The 18,224-nt window shown below is 39.3% G+C and overlaps 2 protein-coding genes across 6 annotated transcripts; both read right to left on the minus strand.

Annotated features, from left to right (window-relative positions):
- Positions 1 to 258: 258 nt before the first annotated feature.
- Positions 259 to 10,740, minus strand: LOC108884996 (nuclear factor 7, ovary). Of its 5 annotated transcripts, none has more exons than XM_018679175.2 (3): positions 10,182 to 10,346; positions 2,739 to 2,907; positions 259 to 1,808 (listed from the first exon to the last, which is right to left on the minus strand). In XM_018679175.2, exons 1-3 carry the CDS (start codon positions 10,199 to 10,201, stop codon positions 306 to 308), a joined length of 1,692 nt encoding a protein of 563 aa, XP_018534691.1. In that variant the 5' UTR covers positions 10,202 to 10,346; the 3' UTR covers positions 259 to 305. The 5 variants fall into 5 exon arrangements, with proteins under 5 accessions (XP_018534691.1, XP_050926984.1, XP_050926982.1 ...); XM_051071027.1 differs by lacking the exon at positions 10,182 to 10,346 and having other exon boundaries at positions 259 to 1,045; positions 1,646 to 1,808; positions 2,739 to 3,490; XM_051071025.1 differs by lacking the exon at positions 2,739 to 2,907 and having other exon boundaries at positions 10,182 to 10,740.
- A 2,193-nt stretch (positions 10,741 to 12,933) lies between these two features.
- Positions 12,934 to 15,170, minus strand: LOC108885011 (nuclear factor 7, brain). Its single transcript, XM_018679184.2, has 2 exons — positions 14,841 to 15,170; positions 12,934 to 14,662 (listed from the first exon to the last, which is right to left on the minus strand). The coding sequence occupies exons 1-2, from the start codon at positions 15,096 to 15,098 to the stop codon at positions 13,502 to 13,504; spliced, it is 1,419 nt and encodes a 472-aa protein (XP_018534700.2). The 5' UTR covers positions 15,099 to 15,170; the 3' UTR covers positions 12,934 to 13,501.
- Between the last annotated feature and the right edge of the window lie 3,054 nt (positions 15,171 to 18,224).

An 18,224-nucleotide genomic window follows, 5' to 3' on the forward strand; every position in this document is an offset into this window, starting at 1 on the left:
GCACCTTATCAATATTCAAAACAAGATAACAGATAACCAAGCAAATTAATGTTTCACCTGTCTAAGAAACTGGTAGCAATTTCTAACCAATTTTTCACTTACCTACTTACTACTACCTACCTAATTTCTGAGCTTTGTCTTAAAAACTCAAACATTATAAGCAGGCAGCCTACTCAAAAAACCAGTAACTTACCCCTGTAATTACTGCTAAATTGTGTCTGCCTTTTTTTGCAAATATTGTAGTAATTAACAGCTAGATAACAGTCTTTTACTTATTCTTCTACTGCTTTCCTGTTTTCAACATTTCAGTACCAGCACACTGTCATAGGGTTAGGATCTGGTTCTCTGTATCTAATGTTAAAATATGCTGACAGTGGCATGGGCATGACGCTAGAGCTCACAGTGTGAATATGTGTCATGTTGTCTGCGTCATAGAAGGAGAGCTTCTTGGATTCACAGTTTAGATAAATCCCGATCTTTCGAGGTCTGTCTGCAAATGATAGCTCTGTGCTTATAGTTGGATTACAGGCAGAGTATTTTTGCCCATCATATTTCAGGAAATTTTCTTTTATTCCTAGTTCCCAATAGTCTCTGACTCCAACATCTATCTCCCAGTAATACTGCCCTGAAGAGAACTCATTGACACTGAATGCATGGGTTTTTTTTAAGGAACACAACCAAGAAAGGTCCTCACAGTTGTCAGGATTTATGTGGGATTCTGCACCAAAAGTATTGGTTTTGGATTTGCCAAATCCTCCAGTGGAGCCAAAAGAAGGGTGGGGGTTGGTTTGGCCAAATGGGGGAGGGGTTGCAGTTTGACCAAATCCAAAGCCAAATATAGGTGGGGTCGTGGTTTGGCCAAATTCCCTGGTGGATCCAAAAGGAGGAGGGGTCGTGGTTTGGCCAAATCCCCTGGTGGAGCCAAAAGAAGGAGGGGTCGTGGTTTGGCCAAATCCCCTGGTGGAGCCAAAAGGAGGAGGGGTCGTGGTTTGGCCAAATTCCCTGGTGGAGCCAAATGAAGGAGAGGTCTTGGTTTGGCCACATTCTTTAATGAAAGCAAAAGAGAAGGTATCTGACTGCGATTGCTTGCTTGTAGGAGCGCAAAAGATACATCGTCCATCATCAGAAACAATTAAATCTGTGCTTTTTCTCTTGAGTGACAGCAGTTCTGCTCGGGGCTGGATCACCTGAAGCATCTCCTTCCACACAAAGAACTGCAGGTGACTTTCATAAGGCCCCAAACAGAGAGCAGTGTTTACCACTTGGAGCTCGTCTGCTCTGGGCCTGAACAAATGTTCAGGAGTCTTCCTGTTGTTCTCCTCACTCCAGCACTTTAAAAACCTCTCAGGGTCTTTAATTTCCAGAGCTGATGTCACCCTTCCCTCCAGCTCTCTGCTCTCAGACAAAGCTGTTTCCATAGTATGTAATGTCTCACTCATTTTCTCGACAGCATCCTCCTCTCTGTGTTTCAGGTCATTCTTGATCTCATCTTCTCTCTTTCTCAGAAACTGGTGCATCTCCTCAAACTGTCTGCAGATTTGGGTCATCAGCTGTTGAGACTTCTTTTTGGTTTTTGTTATTTCTTCCCTCTGTGTGCTGGCTAGACTCTCTGTAGCATCAATATCACCACAAAGCTTCTCCATACCTGTCTCCAACTCTCTCCTCAGAGATGCAGCTGCTTCTTTGACTGGGTTAAACTTGTGTCCTTCGTGCCTCTCCCCATCTCGGCAAATGATACAAGCTAACTGCTGATCTGTGACGCAGAACAGTTTCAGCTTTTCCTCATGTTCAGGGCACAACTCAGCCACCTGTAAAAAATTAATTCATTTATTTATTAATAAATACAGTAGGTGAGGGATGACGATAAATTGCAAATAAAAAACATGAGCTGAATTTGTGTTTGATACATTCATGAGAGAGTTGTCAACTTGCCTCTCACAGCCAGCAGAGACTCTAGTCTGTAGTATAGTTTCAAACACTTCTCAGATAAACCTGAGTTGCACCAAATGACACTGAATAATTTAGGAGATAAAAGTTAAGTTACAGTTTCTTCTCTGTATCCATTCAGCTGCTCTCTCTTCATCACCCACACATTTAAATATTGGTATATTTTATTAATCTCAATTTCTGGTAGCAATGCCAGCTCATCAAAGCAGGGCAGTAATCTATGTTGAGCCCTGGTTAAAAGAGGGTCACATTTTGAATGGGCATTGCACAACAAATTTTAATAAGATTAGTAGAGACCAAAGGAAACCAAAAACATCACCTTGTCTTTATATTTATTTTTTATTTATATTTATTTATTGATTGAATATTTTTGAGTAGTTAATCACTTAAATGAACTCCCAAGACTGTATCTTCATCGGCTAAACTACAGTGTTAAGACTAAAATCAGTTGGATTTTATCAGATTATCATTTTCATTGACTAAAACCAGACTACAGTGTTGGTGGTTTTCTTTGACTAGGATGACACTACAATGTCCAGACTTTTGGTCGACTAAAAACTGACAAACACAAACAAAAAGGATGACAAAGACCAAATGTGACTCAAAGTAACATTCACCTTTATCTTAGGACTTAAGACTAAATGTAAAAGTAGCTAAGAAAATTAACACTAAAATAAACTGACTGCAGCCTGAATATATAACATAGACTTATTAACATCTGCATCTGTCATCGTTTTGGCAGCCTATACACACAAAAGATGAATTACAGTGACTGAATTCCACCAACATACCTCTGCTTTCTCATGTCCATGCTCCTTCTTTATGTTCTCTGCTTCTTTAGCCTTTTCAGCGAGGCTTTTCAATATGTGGCTGGTTGGAAGGCATGTCCCCTCTGTTGGAACAGCTGTTCGACACTGTGGACACTGGTGCTGTGTGTACAGATTATCTGTGATGCATTGTCTGCAGAAAGAGTGTCCGCAGAGAAGAGTTACTGGATCAGTGAAGATAGTCAGACAAATAGAGCAAGTCAAATCCTCAGAGTAATAAGCAGACGCCATGGCTGATGTTTTCCTCTTTGCTCTGCCACACTGAGTGACTACGCATTATTTTCAACCATCACTTTCAGTTTCCTGGAAAAACCACACCCCATGTTTTTCTCGTCAACTTCAGTCCTCTCTCCGTGGTAAATAGCCAGAGTAACACATTAATAAACTCATCAGATTTGTACACCACAAAGTGGGAAACATTTTCTAATCACCTTAAACTTTCTAAAACCATAAAGCCTACGTCACGGGTAAATAATTTAGTGTAATGAAACACTCTAGTGGTGAGATGCTGAAACCTCTTAAACCTCTTGTCAGATGATAATTGGTAACCAAAGTCTTTATACTGAGTTTACTTTTTCCAAACTGTTCATACAGCTGTTTACTAACATGCTGGTCAGCACAACAGTTAATCTTACTTACAAAATGCACTGACACAACCAAAACACTTCATACATGTATCAGGATCAACTTTTGTACCAGAACATTGACAACATTTGACTCCCAACAGGAAATACTTACATTTACTAATATTCTTTGAAGTGAATCAGAAATGTTGAAATATATTTCAAATGATTTTATTTTCCTAAACTGACGTAATTCCAGTAATGCAATGCAAATGTGTCTATATTCTCTATACATACCTGTATTGAATTTATAACACAATGGCTTAAAAAACAACAACAATAACAACAATGGGAAGATTTTATTTGTTTACTGAGCATCAACTGAGGTTTCATTAAAACAAAAAAGAACTGCACTTCTTTGCTACATGGATTGTGTTGCCTTACAATATATGTCACAGACATGAATCAGAAATGCTGCAGTATGCCTCAATAGGCTTTAGTCATGTATTTACTTATTTTGCCACTTTTACATACAGTTATTTCAAATGCAAAAAATGAAACAAAATCTTGTTGTGCCTTAATGTTAGATTTAATGTGAACACAGAGAAACCTTCCCTTTTCAACCTTAGTGACAAACTGAGCACATGCTGAACAACATACTGCACAGTGAAGGAACAATAAGCAAAACACTGTTTTGACTGCAGGGGGTCTTTTAGCTACACAAAGGTTTGCGATTAGTTTCATGAATCCTGTATAGATTATTTAGTACAGGTTATAGATTACCCTTCCATTACTGTTAACACTTTTGCTTATTGTAACTATTTCTTTTTTAAAACAAAAAACAAAACATTGGTCAACAGAGTACTTTGCCTCTACTATTGTACACAGCCATAGTAATAGTATATCCTACCCAAGACATGCTTAAATATCTAATAGCTTTCATTAAACATTATGCAGAGGAGTTGGTGGTGGTGGTGGTGGTGGTGGGGGAGTCTCTTTAAGTCCAATGTCATATCCCCAGTATTGTCACCATCTTGGATGAGGCTGGAGACTGTCCATACTGAATGCCAAGATGAAATGCACAAGCAGGATCCTTGCATATGTCCCTGCGGAGTCGATGTGTTGCAAGATGCAGTGCAGTCCAGTGTAGACTGCATCATCCAATGACCTATCTGTTGAGTAGATAAACTGCATGGGGTCCAGCCAGAGGCCTGTGATGTCCTTCAGGTGGGTCAAAACCCTGTCTTTCAAAAAATGTAATTACCACAGACATCAGGGCCTTAGTCTTGTGGTTATTGAGTCCTGTGATGGACAGTTTCTAGGGGACCCGGATTATTGGAGAACAAAAAAACAAAACCAATGAAAGTGCAAGAGAGTCTTCTGTGGTGCCATCATGGATGTTTTGCCCCAGCCCAGGGATTTTTCCTTTTTTCCTAATTATATCACATTTCAGTAGCAGCACACTTTTAGGGGGTAATGATCTGCTCCTCGACTAAATTTGTATTCAAAATACGCTGCCACCGGCACTGACATACAGCCCTCTGTCATAGTGTGAATATGTGTCATGTTTTCTGCATCATAGAAAGACAGCTCTTTTGACTGGCAGTTTAGGTAAATCCCAATCTTTTGAGGCCTGTCTGTGAATGTTAACTCTGTCTCTTGACTGGATGTGACATATTTTTGGTCATAATATGTCAGGTAACTATTTTTCACCCCTATTTTCCAATAGTCCTTTTTTCCAACCTCTATTTCCCAGTAATGCTGCCCTGAGGTGAACTCAGTAGAACTAAATGCAGATGCATACCGTTCTGAGGTGTCCTCAATGTAAACTGTTTCAAATTGCTGCATGGACCTGTTGTCATAGCCATAGCTGTAGGATGAAGATTGTCTGTACAATGGGTTGTATTTCTTGGACTGGATGATTTCAGGACTATACATTAAATGCTTCCCATCATCAGACACTGTGATGTTTCTGCTGTCACTTTTGAGTGACAGCAGTTCTGCTCGGGGCTGGATCACCTGAAGCATCTCCTTCCACACAAAGAACTGCAGGTGACTTTCATAAGGCCCCAAACAGAGAGCAGTGTTTACCACTTGGAGCTCATCTGCTCTGGGCCTGAACAAATGTTCAGGAGTCTTCCTATTGTTCTCCTCAGTCCAGCACTTTAAAAACCTCTCAGGGTCTTTAATTTCCAGAGCTGATGTCACCCTTCCCTCCAGCTCTCTGCTCTCAGACAAAGCTGTTTCCATAGTATGTAATGTCTCACTCATTTTCTCGACAGCATCCTCCTCTCTGTGTTTCAGGTCATTCTTGATCTCATCTTCTCTCTTTCTCAGAAACTGGTGCATCTCCTCAAACTGTCTGCAGATTTGGGTCATCAGCTGTTGAGACTTTGTTTTGGTTTTTGTTATTTCTTCCCTCTGTGTGCTGGCTAGACTCTCTGTAGCATCAATATCACCACAAAGCTTCTCCATACCTGTCTCCAACTCTCTCCTCAGAGATGCAGCTGCTTCTTTGATTGGTTTAAACTTGTGTCTTTCGTGTTCCTCTGCATCTCGGCAAATGATACAAGCTAATTGCTGATCTGTGACGCAGAACAGTTTCAGCTTTTCCTCATGTTCGGGGCACAACTCAGCCACCTGTAAAAGTAAATTTATTTATCTATTAATACAGTAGGTGATGATAAATTCCAAGTAAAAAATGTGCTGAACTTGTGTTTGACATATTCATTAGAGAGTTGTCATCCTGCCTCTAACAGCCAGCAGAGACTCTAGTCTGCAGTGTTTCAAACACTCAGATAAATCTAGAGCTGCACAGAAATCATCTTATACAGTGGCAAGAAAAAGTATGTGAACCTTTTGGAATTTCATGGTTTTCTGCATTAATTTGTCATAAAATATGATCTGATCTTCATCTAAGGCAAAGGTGTGGACAAATATAATGTGCCTAAAATAATAACACAAAAAAATTTCATGCTTTTATTGAGAGCAACCATAAAAACCCTTGTAGTGCTAGTGGAAAAAATATGTGAACCCTTGAATTAATGACCTCAAAAAATCTAAATGGAGTCAGGTGTTAGCATACCTGGAGTCTTGTTAAGAAAATGAGGGAGGTGGAGGTGTGGACTAGAGCTCAAACTTTGAATTTGCTCTGCACAAGAAGAATATGCTTACGTGAGCAATGCTTCGCCAAAAAGAGCTTTTAGAGGATCTATGATCAAGAATTGTTGATTTACATAAAGCTGGAAAGGGTTATAAAGTAATTTAAAAGACTTCAGAAATTCACCAGCCTACAGTTCGGCAAACAATCTACAAATGGAGACACTTTGGGACTGTGGCTACTCTAGCGAGAAGTGGGCGCCCAATCAAAATGACCCCAAGAGCACAAGAATACTCATCAATGAGGTAAAGAAACAACCCAGAGTGACAGCCAAAGATTTAAAGGCGTCATTGGAGCTGGCTAACATCTGTGTTCATGAGTCTACAGTACGTAAAACATTGAACAAGCAGGGTGTCTATGGCAGGACACCACGAAGGAAGCCACTGCTTATTAAAAAGAACATTGCTGCACGCCTGAAGTTTGCAAAAGAGCACATTGAAACTCCACAGCGGTATTGGCAAAATGTTTTGTGGACTGATGAAACTAAGATTGAACTATTTAGAAAGAACACGCAGCACTACATCTGGCGTAAAAAGGGCACTGCATATCAACATGAAAACATCATCCCAACTGTAAAGTATGGTGGAGGAAACATCATGATTTGGGCCTGCTTTGCTGCATCAGGGCCTGGCCAGCTTGCAATCATTGAGGGGAAGATGAATTTCCAAATGTAACAAAAAATTCTTCAGGATAATGTGAGAATGTCTGTATGTCAGCTGAAACTCTGCAGAAGTTGGGTGATGCAAAAGGACAATGATCCAAAACACTGGAGCCACAGCAGAAAAACAAAATCCACCTTTTGGAGTGGCCAAGTCAGAGCCCAGACCTCAATCCAATAAAGATGTTATGGAATGACTTGAAGAGAGCCGTACACATGAGACGTCCAAAGAATATGACAGAGGTAAAGCAGCTCTGCCAGGAAGAATAGGCTAAAATTCCTCCTGAACAATGTGCAGGTCTGATCCACAGCTACAGGAAGTGCCTGGTTGAGGTTATTGCTGCCAAGGGGGGGTCAACTAGCTATTAATTCCAAGAGTTCACTTACTTTTTCCACTACCATTTTGAATGTTGAAAGAGTGTGTTCAATAAAGACATGAAAGATACAAAAAAAATGTGTTATTATTTTAGGCACATTATATTTGTCAATATCCTTGACTTAGATGAAGATCAGATCACATTTTATGACAAATTAATGCAGAAAACCATGAAATTCCAAAAAGTTCACATAATTTTCCTTGCCACTGTACACCACCCAAAGTACCACAAAGTAAGAGGAAGCCAAAAAGCCATTCTATCATAACACATTTTTACACTAATTTGGCACTTTATTAAAAACATCTAGCTAAAACTAAAGCAGTCTAATGCAACAGCTTCATGACCGTTTCAATGTTGTTGAAACTGTTAAAAAGGTGTTGATTCTGCTGTGTGATCTTTTGGAGGATGTAGCCTGTGGCACTATTGAACTAGAATTTATTACTGTTGTATTAGACTGCTTTAGGGGCAGCACGGTGGTGCAGTGGTTAGCACTGTGACCTCACAGTCACACTCACAGATTCCAGGTTTGAGCTCCAGTTCAAGCCCGGGGCTTTTCTGTGTGCAGTTTGCATGTTCTCTCCGGGTACTCTGGCTTCCTCCCACAGTCCAAAGACAAGCAGGTTAAATTAACTGGTGACTCTAAATAGGCTGTGAGTGTGAATGGTTGTTTGTCTATACGTGTTGGCCCTGCAATGGGCTGGTGATCTGTCCAGGGTGTACCCCGCCTCTCACCCAATGTCAGCTGAGATAGACTCCAGCCCCCTGCTACCCTTAATGGATAAGCGGTGCACAACCTTCATGAAGGAGGAGTTATTACAGAGCTGTTGTATGGCATTAGTTTAGCTAGGTGTTCCTAATAAAGTGAGAAGTGAGTGTATCCTTTGAATAGTTATGAGAAAGCCCACTTTTTAACACATTTAACCAAATAATGATGAACTTTGGATGGCTGACACTGTTTGTAGCTCAGTGTGCAAATATACGGTGACTAGAAAAGGACATGTCATCAAAACAGGTTGACCTTTGGACCCACTTCAAATTTAATACCAAAGGGGAGTGTGCAGTCACTTATTGTTGGGAGGGAAGCCCAGTGGCTACAAAAATTGCTGGGAAGAAAACCATGAACTTGAAGAGACACCACACTCAATTTGCGCTACCTTAACATTAAGCTGTAAATAATGTTTTGTGACCTTTAAAGTTATTTTTAGGCCAAATACTGAGGGCAGTTGCGTAAAACAACAGGACATTGCTGCATTGTTTAACTTTACTGAAAACTCAGTTGGCCGGCCAGCTAAGTTGACGAACCTTTTGATTAAGACAAGTTTGTTTATTCTGGGGTATTCTGGGAAAGAGGATCTAAATATTTTCTTTATAAATATATTTACAGTACATTCAGACATTTCAGACCCCTTCAGTTTTTTGACATTTTGTTATACTGTAGCCTCATGCTAAAATAGTTTAAATTAATTTTTTTCCCTCCTCGAGCTACACTTAATACATGCAATGACAACGCCAAAACAGAATTTAAGGCAGCGTTAAGTTTCCTTGGGCAAGGAAACAAGCAATACAAACCTGGGTCTGGAGATTTTCCACCATTTTTCTCTGCAGAAACTCTCAACATGAGCTAAAATCCACGCAAACTTATGTCAGTATGATATTTCATTTTTTCCCTTTTAATAAATTTGCTAAAATTCTGTTTTTGGTTTGCAATTATGGGGTATTGAGTGTAGACTGATGAGGGAAAATATGAAAACTATTTTAGCATAAGGCTGCAACATAGCAAAATCTGAAAAAACTGAAGGTCTGAATACTTTCCAAATGCACTCTAAACAGTAGTATACAACCTGTAAACACTTCATGTATGAGTATGATGGAGTCTAGTACACTACCACTAAGGCCTACACCATTACAGAATAAAATCAACACCTGTCTGACACAGTCTGACAAAACTCAACATTAACTGCTTAAGAAGTATTGAAGGGCTGTTGTACAGGTTTCTTTCTGTGTAGGGTTTCCTCTTTGCTGGATTCTAACAGTTTGCATTATCGGACAGAAAGTTGAGATCACAGCATACTTATAGTACAAGAGATGGATTACATTGGATTTACTACTGTTGTTGCAGGTTCTTCGGCAACATTATTTATCATACAACCCATCACTGTGTGGCTAATTTTCTTTTTCTAAAAACAGTTGGATGAAAATTTATTTGAAAGCAGTTTTGCTGAAGTTTGACTGAAATATTCCTTCTTGGTCCTATTTTATTAGACTGTATCTTCATCGGCTAAACTACAGTGTTAAGACTAAAATCAGTTGGATTTTATCAGATTATCATTTTCATTGACTAAAACCAGACTACAGTGTTGGTGGTTTTCTTTGACTAGGATGACACTACAATGTCCAGACTTTTGGTCGACTAAAAACTGACAAACACAAACAAAAAGGATGACAAAGACCAAATGTGACTCAAAGTAACATTCACTTTTATCTTAGGACTTAAGACTAAATGTAAAAGTAGCTAAGAAAATTAACACTAAAATAAACTGACTGCAGCCTGAATATATAACATAGACTTATTAACAACTATTCTGTCATCGTTTTGGCAGCCTATACACACAAAAGATGAATTACAGTGCCTGAATTCCACCAACATACCTCTGCTTTCTCATGTCCATGCTCCTTCTTTATGTTCTCTGCTTCTTTAGCCTTTTCAGCGAGGCTTTTCAATATGTGGCTGGTTGGAAGGCATGTCCCCTCTGTTGGAACAGCTGTTCGACACTGTGGACACTGGTGCTGTGTGTACAGATTATCTGTGATGCATTGTCTGCAGAAAGAGTGTCCGCAGAGAAGAGTTACTGGATCAGTGAAGATAGTCAGACAAATAGAGCAAGTCAAATCCTCAGAGTAATAAGCAGACGCCATGGCTGATGTTTTCCTCTTTGCTCTGCCACACTGAGTGACTACGCATTATTTTCAACCATCACTTTCAGTTTCCTGGAAAAGCCACACCCCGAGTATCAGTCGTCGACGTCAGTCCTCTCTCCATGGTAATTATCCAGAGTAACACATTAATAAACTCATCAGAATTACATGACACAAAGTAAGAGAAATACTGTTTCTAATCACTTAATTGCGTTTTCTAAATCCATAAAGACTCGGTCAGGAGAGATTAGTGTAATGTCGCACTCTGGTGGTGAGATACTGGTTGGATGAGTGTTTTCTTTTCTTTTTTTTTCTTCTTCTTCTTCTTTTTTTAACAATTGGTAACCCTGGCAACCGTACTATTTAGAGGATCTGACTGCGCCTACACTACACACGCCGCACTTTATTAAAATAAATAAATAAAATAAAAACAACTTTATTTATAACACATTGAAGATAAGCACAGTGACAAACTAAATGTTTTAGGCTGCAAGAAGAAAGGTTTCCTGTTTCACCTCCTGAAGAAAGGCTGCTTTCATTTTATACCGAGGGGAATATCAGTTACTCAGGTGATGACCCCTGAGGTCATCATGTGCGAATGTCTTCCTCTCCTTGCAATGTCATCACGGAGGTGTGTCTTTAATTTCTGATGGCAGTAATTCAGTGCACCTGGGCCCAGTGTGCTGAAGTTACTGAAGTCTGTTGCTGCCTCTCTCCCTCTCTCCCTCTGTTTAGCTCCTCTTCACAGACATCTTTCCTGTCATAGGCACTTTTGACTTTTTTTATACATTTGTTAAGGACAGAATTCTTTTGTTGTTGTTCATTCTACAATGATGAAGCACATTAGGGGGAATTCAGTGCATTTATTTATGTATGTTATGATGATGATAATGACAACGACAATGATGATGATAATGATTTCACTAGGAATTAAATTTACTTGTTCTTCATGATGACTCCTGACTGGATCTGAAATTTATAGATTTGGAGTGCAGTCAAACATGAAGGATTTACTTAAGTTTTGGATCATGAAGCAGTGGGACAGCACCATCTGCTTTCCTTTTGTAAAGGAAAGTCCACTGTGTCCTGTACTGCAGGAGATAAGATAGGAAGCACTGAAGTTCTTCCCCTTAGCATGTCGTCAACCAGGTCTTGTCATTCAATTCAGTTCAGTTTTATTTATATAGCGCCATATCACAACAAAAGTTATCTCAAGGCACTTTTCATACAGAGCAGGTTTAGACCATACTCTTTAAAATAGGTATTTACAAAGAGAGACCCAACAAATCCCACTATGAGGAAAAACTTCCTTTTAAGAGGCAGAAACCCCGAGCAGAACTGGACATGGCTGCCACTTCAATATTTCAGGGTCATTTCACTCAGCTTGAACCCTTTTCAAAAACTGTTTATATAGCTCTGTCTGCCAACATGCTGGTCAGAACAACAATTAATCCCTTAATTAAATGAACCAATGCAACCAAAACACTTACAGGACACACATACACTTATCAGGATCAGCTTTTGTGCCAAAATGCTGACAACATTGGACTCTCAGCAAGAAAAACCCAAAAATATTAACATTTGAAGCAGCATTTATTTTTTATGTTTTTTTATGTTTGCTTTTCTTCTTAATGTTTTGCATAAACACATCAGAAATGTTGAGATATATTTCCGAAGCCTTTATTCTCCTAAACTGAAGTAATTCCAATACTGAAATGCACACAATGACCTAAAAAAGCACAAACAACAGGTAGCCTTTCAAAATGTGTCTCAGTAGGCTTTATCTATTTATCATGTATTTATTTATTATCTATTTTGGCACAAAATTTCCTCTTCAACCTTTTTGTGTCAATGCTGGGAGGTTCCTCTTGAAATCCACTGTCATTTCATCTTGTAGAGTGTGCTCAGTTTCAGGTTGGTATGGCTGCACCAAAAAGCCATCTGTTCGACTTCCTGTCTGTATGCAGACTCATTACTATCTCAGATAAGACCTGTAACTCCTGAGGTGCAGTCAGTGAGCTAGGTGAGTTTGGACCAGTGAACCTCTGAGATGGTGCTGCTGAATGCCGAGCTGAAATCCACAAATATGATCCTTGCATATGACCCTGGTATTAACTGCTTCTGATGGACTCCTAGACGTTGCGAGCCCAGGCTACAGAAACAGTGAGGTACTGTTCCTATTCCCTTCCCACACTGTCCCTAATCACCGAGGCAAAAATAATAAGCACAGAACCTATTATCACCAGTGTGAATCTGTATGTATCAAAGAGGTTGCTCTCTCTCTCTCTCTCTCAGAATTTTTCAGCATCTGACAGAAAGCCTCACTTTAGACTTAACCTTGGCCACAGTGGTCCCTGTCCTAACAGTTCTAATGTTGGATATGTAATAGTATATCTCACAAGTTAGGATGCTTTAGCTGTAGTCTGCAGTAGTTGAAGAAGCCTTGGATCATTGGCGTGACGGGACCAATAAAATGAAAAAGGTGTTGCCTTTTCAGTAGATCAAGACGATCTACTTAGTTTTATTCAGCATAGCAAGCAGAGTACAGTGTCCTCAAAAGTATAAAGAATGCAATGTAAATGTGAGAGATTAAAATTGTATTTAAAAATCCCAATGTAAAGGTTAGATGCAAAAAAAAGAAAACCGAAACTATTAAATTCCAATTTCAAAGATGAATTGCCTTGTTGAACACAAAGAACTTCAAATAAAGATCCTCAAAGTTATTTGTCCCTAAAATAAAAGAGAAGATTTTAAGTAGGATGGTCTGCAGATGATCTGCAAAGTCCTCTGCAAAAGCTCTGTCACAATCTGAGCCTCCTCAGCAGTACATCATCTTTGTTCAGCTGAAGCTGAGGGAGGGAGGGAGGTGTCTTTGTTCTGACTCAAAAGCAATCCACCTATGTTAACATTTCAAATTTAAGACATTTCATAGGATCTTTACTCAAAAGCTTTTCTCATAATGTCATGATAAAAATAAAGTATTTAATTGAGGCCTGTGATGCCTTTGATTTGCTGCAGCCGAGGGATTTCCTGTTGCCCCATGATCTCAGACTTCAGTAGCAGCACACTTTTAGGGGGTAATGATCTGCTCCTCGACTAAATTTGTATTCAAAATACGCTGCCACCGGCACTGACATACAGCCCTCTGTCATAGTGTGAATATGTGTCATGTTTTCTGCATCATAGAAAGACAGCTCCTTTGACTGGCAGTTTAGGTAAATCCCAATCTTTTGAGGTCTGCCTGTGAATGTTAACTTTTTGTTTTGTTTAGATGTGACATATTTTTGATTATTATAGATCAAGTAATTATTTTTCACCCCTATTTTCCAATAGTCCTTTTTTCCAACCTCTATTTCCCAGTAATGCTGCCCTGAGGTGAACTCACTGGAACTAAATGCAGATGCATACCGTTCTGAGGTGTCCTCACGGGGCCTTGTTGGACTGTGACCACAGTATTTACAGCGTAAAGAAAGTGACAGTGAAGACTGGATGATTTCAGGACTATACATTAAATGCTTCCCATCATCAGACACTGTGATGTTTCTGCTGTCACTTTTGAGTGACAGCAGTTCTGCTCGGGGCTGGATCACCTGAAGCATCTCCTTCCACACAAAGAACTGAAGGTGACTTTCATAAGGCCCCAAACAGAGAGTAGTGTTTACCACTTGGAGCTCGTCTGCTCTGGGCCTGAACAAATGTTCAGGAGTCTTCCTGTTGTTCTCCTCACTCCAGCACTTTAAAAACCTCTCAGGGTCTTTAATTTCCAGAGCTGATGTCACCCTTCCCTCCAGCTCTCTGCTCTCAGACAAAGCTGTTTCCATAGTATGTAATGTCTCACTCATTTTCTCGACAGCATCCTCCTCTCTGTGTTTCAGGTCATTCTTGATCTCATCTTCTCTCTTTCTCAGAAACTGGTGCATCTCCTCAAACTGTCTGCAGATTTGGGTCATCAGCTGTTGAGACTTTGTTTTGGTTTTTGTTATTTCTTCCTTCTGTGTGCTGGCTAGACTCTCTAAAGCACAGATATCATCAGACACATGTTGCACAAATGTCTCCAACTCTCTCCTCACAGGTGCAGCTGCTTCTTTGATTGGTTTAAACTTGTGTCCTTCGTGCCTCTCCCCATCTCGGCATATGATACAAGCTAACTGCTGATCTGTGACGCAGAACAGTTTCAGCTTTTCCTCGTGTTCAGGGCACAGCCAGTCAGCACCCTTTGAAATCAATAAAACAATCAAGATATAATTTTTCCTATCAATAAATCTCAGTTAATTGCTTAGTATACAAAATGTCAAGAATTAGCCCCTAATCCTCTAATCCTGTGTGTCTAATACCACTGGTACCACTACATATGAATGTGTACAAAACTGATTTAAAATGTGACAAATTTACCTCTGTATCTTTTCCGTGTCCTTTCTGCAGCTTCTCTGCTTCTTTTTCAGCAAGACTTTTCAAATTGTGATTGGTTAGAAGACATGTTCCCTCTTTCGGAACAGCAGCCCGACACTGTGGACACTGGCGCTGTGAACTCAGAGAAAGAGTAGCACATTCTCTGCAGAAAGAGTGGCCACATAGGAGGATTACAGGATCAGTGAAGATCATCAGACAAATAGAACAAGTCAAATCTTCCGTGTAAGAAGCAGATGCCATGACTCCTTTTGTTCCTTCTTGCTCTGCCAAACGGACTGACTTAGCACTTCAAACAATCACTTTCTATTTCCCAGAATAGCCCCACCCTTTAAGTGATGTCACTCTGAGCTCAGGTTTCCTTCCAGATATTTGCAGCAAGATAATGTCAAGTAAAACAATAATATTGTGTTAATACATATTAATACTGTATAAATTTACAGTTCACCAAGATAAACTTGGAAAACAGAACAGTACTTTATTCTGTGGTACATAACTCAGACATAAATGAAGCTTAGCTAAAGTTCAGTCAGGAAGACTGCATATCTGCACACACCTTCTGAATCACAAGCAGTTTCCCGCTATCCCTAAGCCCCTCCTACTAATTCTGTGCTCATCCAGTCACAACCTGACACACTAAACTTGAGCCAATCACCTGTAAGCTATCAAAGTTTTAAATGTTCTCTCTCTCTGCTGTCACTCAGCTATCATTTTAGCACCGCAACGTTGTGCGACCCACCTCCACCCCTTCACCACTTCCTGTGGATGCCTGTCCATCTTCTATCTACCCCCGATCAGAAGTTCCCTCTCACGAAGACGTCTCAGCCTCAGGCTCCATAGTGTTTTCTATATATTGGAAGCACCACTTACATTTGAATGCTTCCCATGGTGATCTATTTCCTGCCGGGGTCTAAGCGCCAAAAGTCTATTTCTCCTGTGCACAATAAAATGTTATTCTACTCCAGATTTGCACATGCTTTTTGTTCTAAGTCTCTCCTGATTGAACTAAATGTTAAATTAACTAACCCAGGTTTGACTGTTTCATCATGTTTACAGCTTTGTTACTGTACAATTCTTATGAACTGCAAAATTATTAGTCACATATACAGTTTGCTGTATATTTACTGCAGAAGCTTTTCTACAGCACATGACTCTTGAAACTTATTTATCCTGCAATACCCATACAAAAGTGTAACATCACACTCTAGTGGTGAAAGCTTAGAGCTGGTTAGAGGACGTTCCCTTAGAAAAGGGAATACAATTTTTTGAGACTGATAATTCTGTAGATCATAAAAGTTGTACAGTAACAAAGCTGTAAACATTATGTAACAGTCAAAGAATTTGACATCGCCAACTAAAATACATATAAAAGTGTCTCACTTTTAAATCTCTCACATTTTTTCAGGCCTGTGTTATAAGTATTGTCAGATCCTTCTTTCTTGCTGTAATAATTCCTCCTATTTACACTGACCATTAAGAGATATCTTGCCAACAGGCTTCCATGTCAGGAGGAGAAAAAATATACTCCAAGGTTTAACTGATGAGGCCTCAAAGCCAGGGTTCTGAGTTTAAAATTTCACTCTTTGTTTTTTCCAGTGTTTCTTTGCTGAGCTAGGGTGGAGGGACAGTAACACAACGGTACTAAAGACACTAAAAAGACTTTAACTTTGGTTGATGTCCACTCGATCTGTCAAAGTCAGACTGCTGAAGCCTCATATTAGCTTCAGATAAACTTTGGAATATATTTTTGTATGACTGTAAATTTGTCTTTCATTATTTACACTGGAAGCATGTCAGGAAGGAATCTCTCAATGACCTGTATGAACAGCAGGAATGGTTATAGCAAACAATAGCTGTTAATATACAGTATATATGTGCACCCAGCTGTTGTTTTGGGATAGATGTTCACAGCCAAGATTGCAGCTGTGTGAAGCTGTATTTAGGCACAGCAGTGCTTTGAGCAAAATGTTTATGTGACATATACATATATATACACTATTTTCCACTGACATTTGCTGATTATTCACCATATTCTCACAGTTTTCCAATTCTGTACAATACTGCAGTCCCTGTCACTGCCAGCTCCTCTGCTGGCCTGTGAGGGGGATACAGCCATATACAAGTTCTAATCCCCTACCAATGTTAGGGATGTTTTATGTGACTTATGAGACTGAATGAGTACATAAAAGTGTGATTTTAGGGAAACAAAGTAAATATACTGTATCGTCACATGGACATGAGCATACACAGCATTCACACACAAACATACTGTATTCCATAATGAGAAATAGTCTGATGGAGAGCAACATAAAAATTGTAAATTCAATACTAATTTCAGAATATTAAATGCTGTGACATATATTTGGATCCTGTATTTTGAACTTTGTTAAGGTCATAGCCAAGCCACAAAGCTACTCATCAGTCATAGTGGTAATTGTCAACTGCTGGTTCAGCTTGACTCTTCAGCACAGCAATTGGTCTAAAGCTGATAGCACCACAGGAGTTGAACATCATTGGTCAAAAGGATTTCTCCTGAATTCAGTTGGGTTTTATGTATAGGAGGTGATTAGTGCCAAATACAAGCAGCAGAAGGAGAGGATGAACAACGAGACAATATATGTTGGAAATAATTGGAAATAATATCACCTCTCCTTTGAATGGCTTTAAGGGAAAATTAAATGTTGTAATTTTTTTTATATATTAACAGACTTTTGACAATCTGCTAGTTATATTTTGAATCAATCATGTCTTTAAATCTGAATAACTGTGTTCTAAAAATAATAATAATAATAATAATAATAATATGGACAGACAAGACCAAAAATAAACAACAGAACAAGTATCAGCCACTAGTCAACAACCAAAGACAAGTAGCAAGGTGTTCAGCTGGATAATTTATCCTTCTTATTTGGGTCTAATTCTCTTAAGTAGGTTATCAAATTGGTCCACATAAGCCAAAAATACAACTGGAAGAATTCACTATCTAGCCACAGCTGATGAACTAGCTGGTAGTACTCTCCCAGTTGTTTGTGATCATGCAATGGATCAATGTCAAATGATGCTAGGACATGTAATACTTCTAGCAAGGACTGAAATGCCAATAAAACTTGAGAGCTTGGGCATCATTGTGATATTAAAACAATTTGAACAAGTGGTGTAAGATTTTGTAAAAAGTCAGTAACAACAGTTATTGTGCACCTAAAGAACAAACAGGAAATAAACTACTACACATGCATACATATGCAAGAAAACAGCTGTTCAATCAGAGCAAAGTATTATGTGCTCAACACAAGACATAGGCCACATAGACAGAGGCCACATACAGCGAACTGCTGTACTTTGAGCATCAGGCCAGAGCATCAGGTAGGA

The sequence above is a fragment of the Lates calcarifer genome, linkage group LG6 (genome assembly GCF_001640805.2).
Source record: "Lates calcarifer isolate ASB-BC8 linkage group LG6, TLL_Latcal_v3, whole genome shotgun sequence".
NCBI classification, from domain to species: domain Eukaryota; kingdom Metazoa; phylum Chordata; class Actinopteri; family Centropomidae; genus Lates; species Lates calcarifer.

What these genes read in the sequence shown, in the direction of transcription:
- LOC108884996 (XM_051071025.1), bottom strand. Translation starts at nt 10,448, where the DNA reads ATGGCGTCTGCTTATTACTCTGAGGATTTGACTTGCTCTATTTGTCTG. An exon ending in ATGGACATGAGAAAGCAGAG is followed by an intron (nt 1,809 to 10,181) that starts GTATGTTGGTGG and finishes AATTTTTTACAG; the next exon opens with GTGGCTGAGTTGTGCCCTGA.
- LOC108885011 (XM_018679184.2), bottom strand. Translation starts at nt 15,098, where the DNA reads ATGGCATCTGCTTCTTACACGGAAGATTTGACTTGTTCTATTTGTCTG. An exon ending in GACACGGAAAAGATACAGAG is followed by an intron (nt 14,663 to 14,840) that starts GTAAATTTGTCA and finishes TTGATTTCAAAG; the next exon opens with GGTGCTGACTGGCTGTGCCC.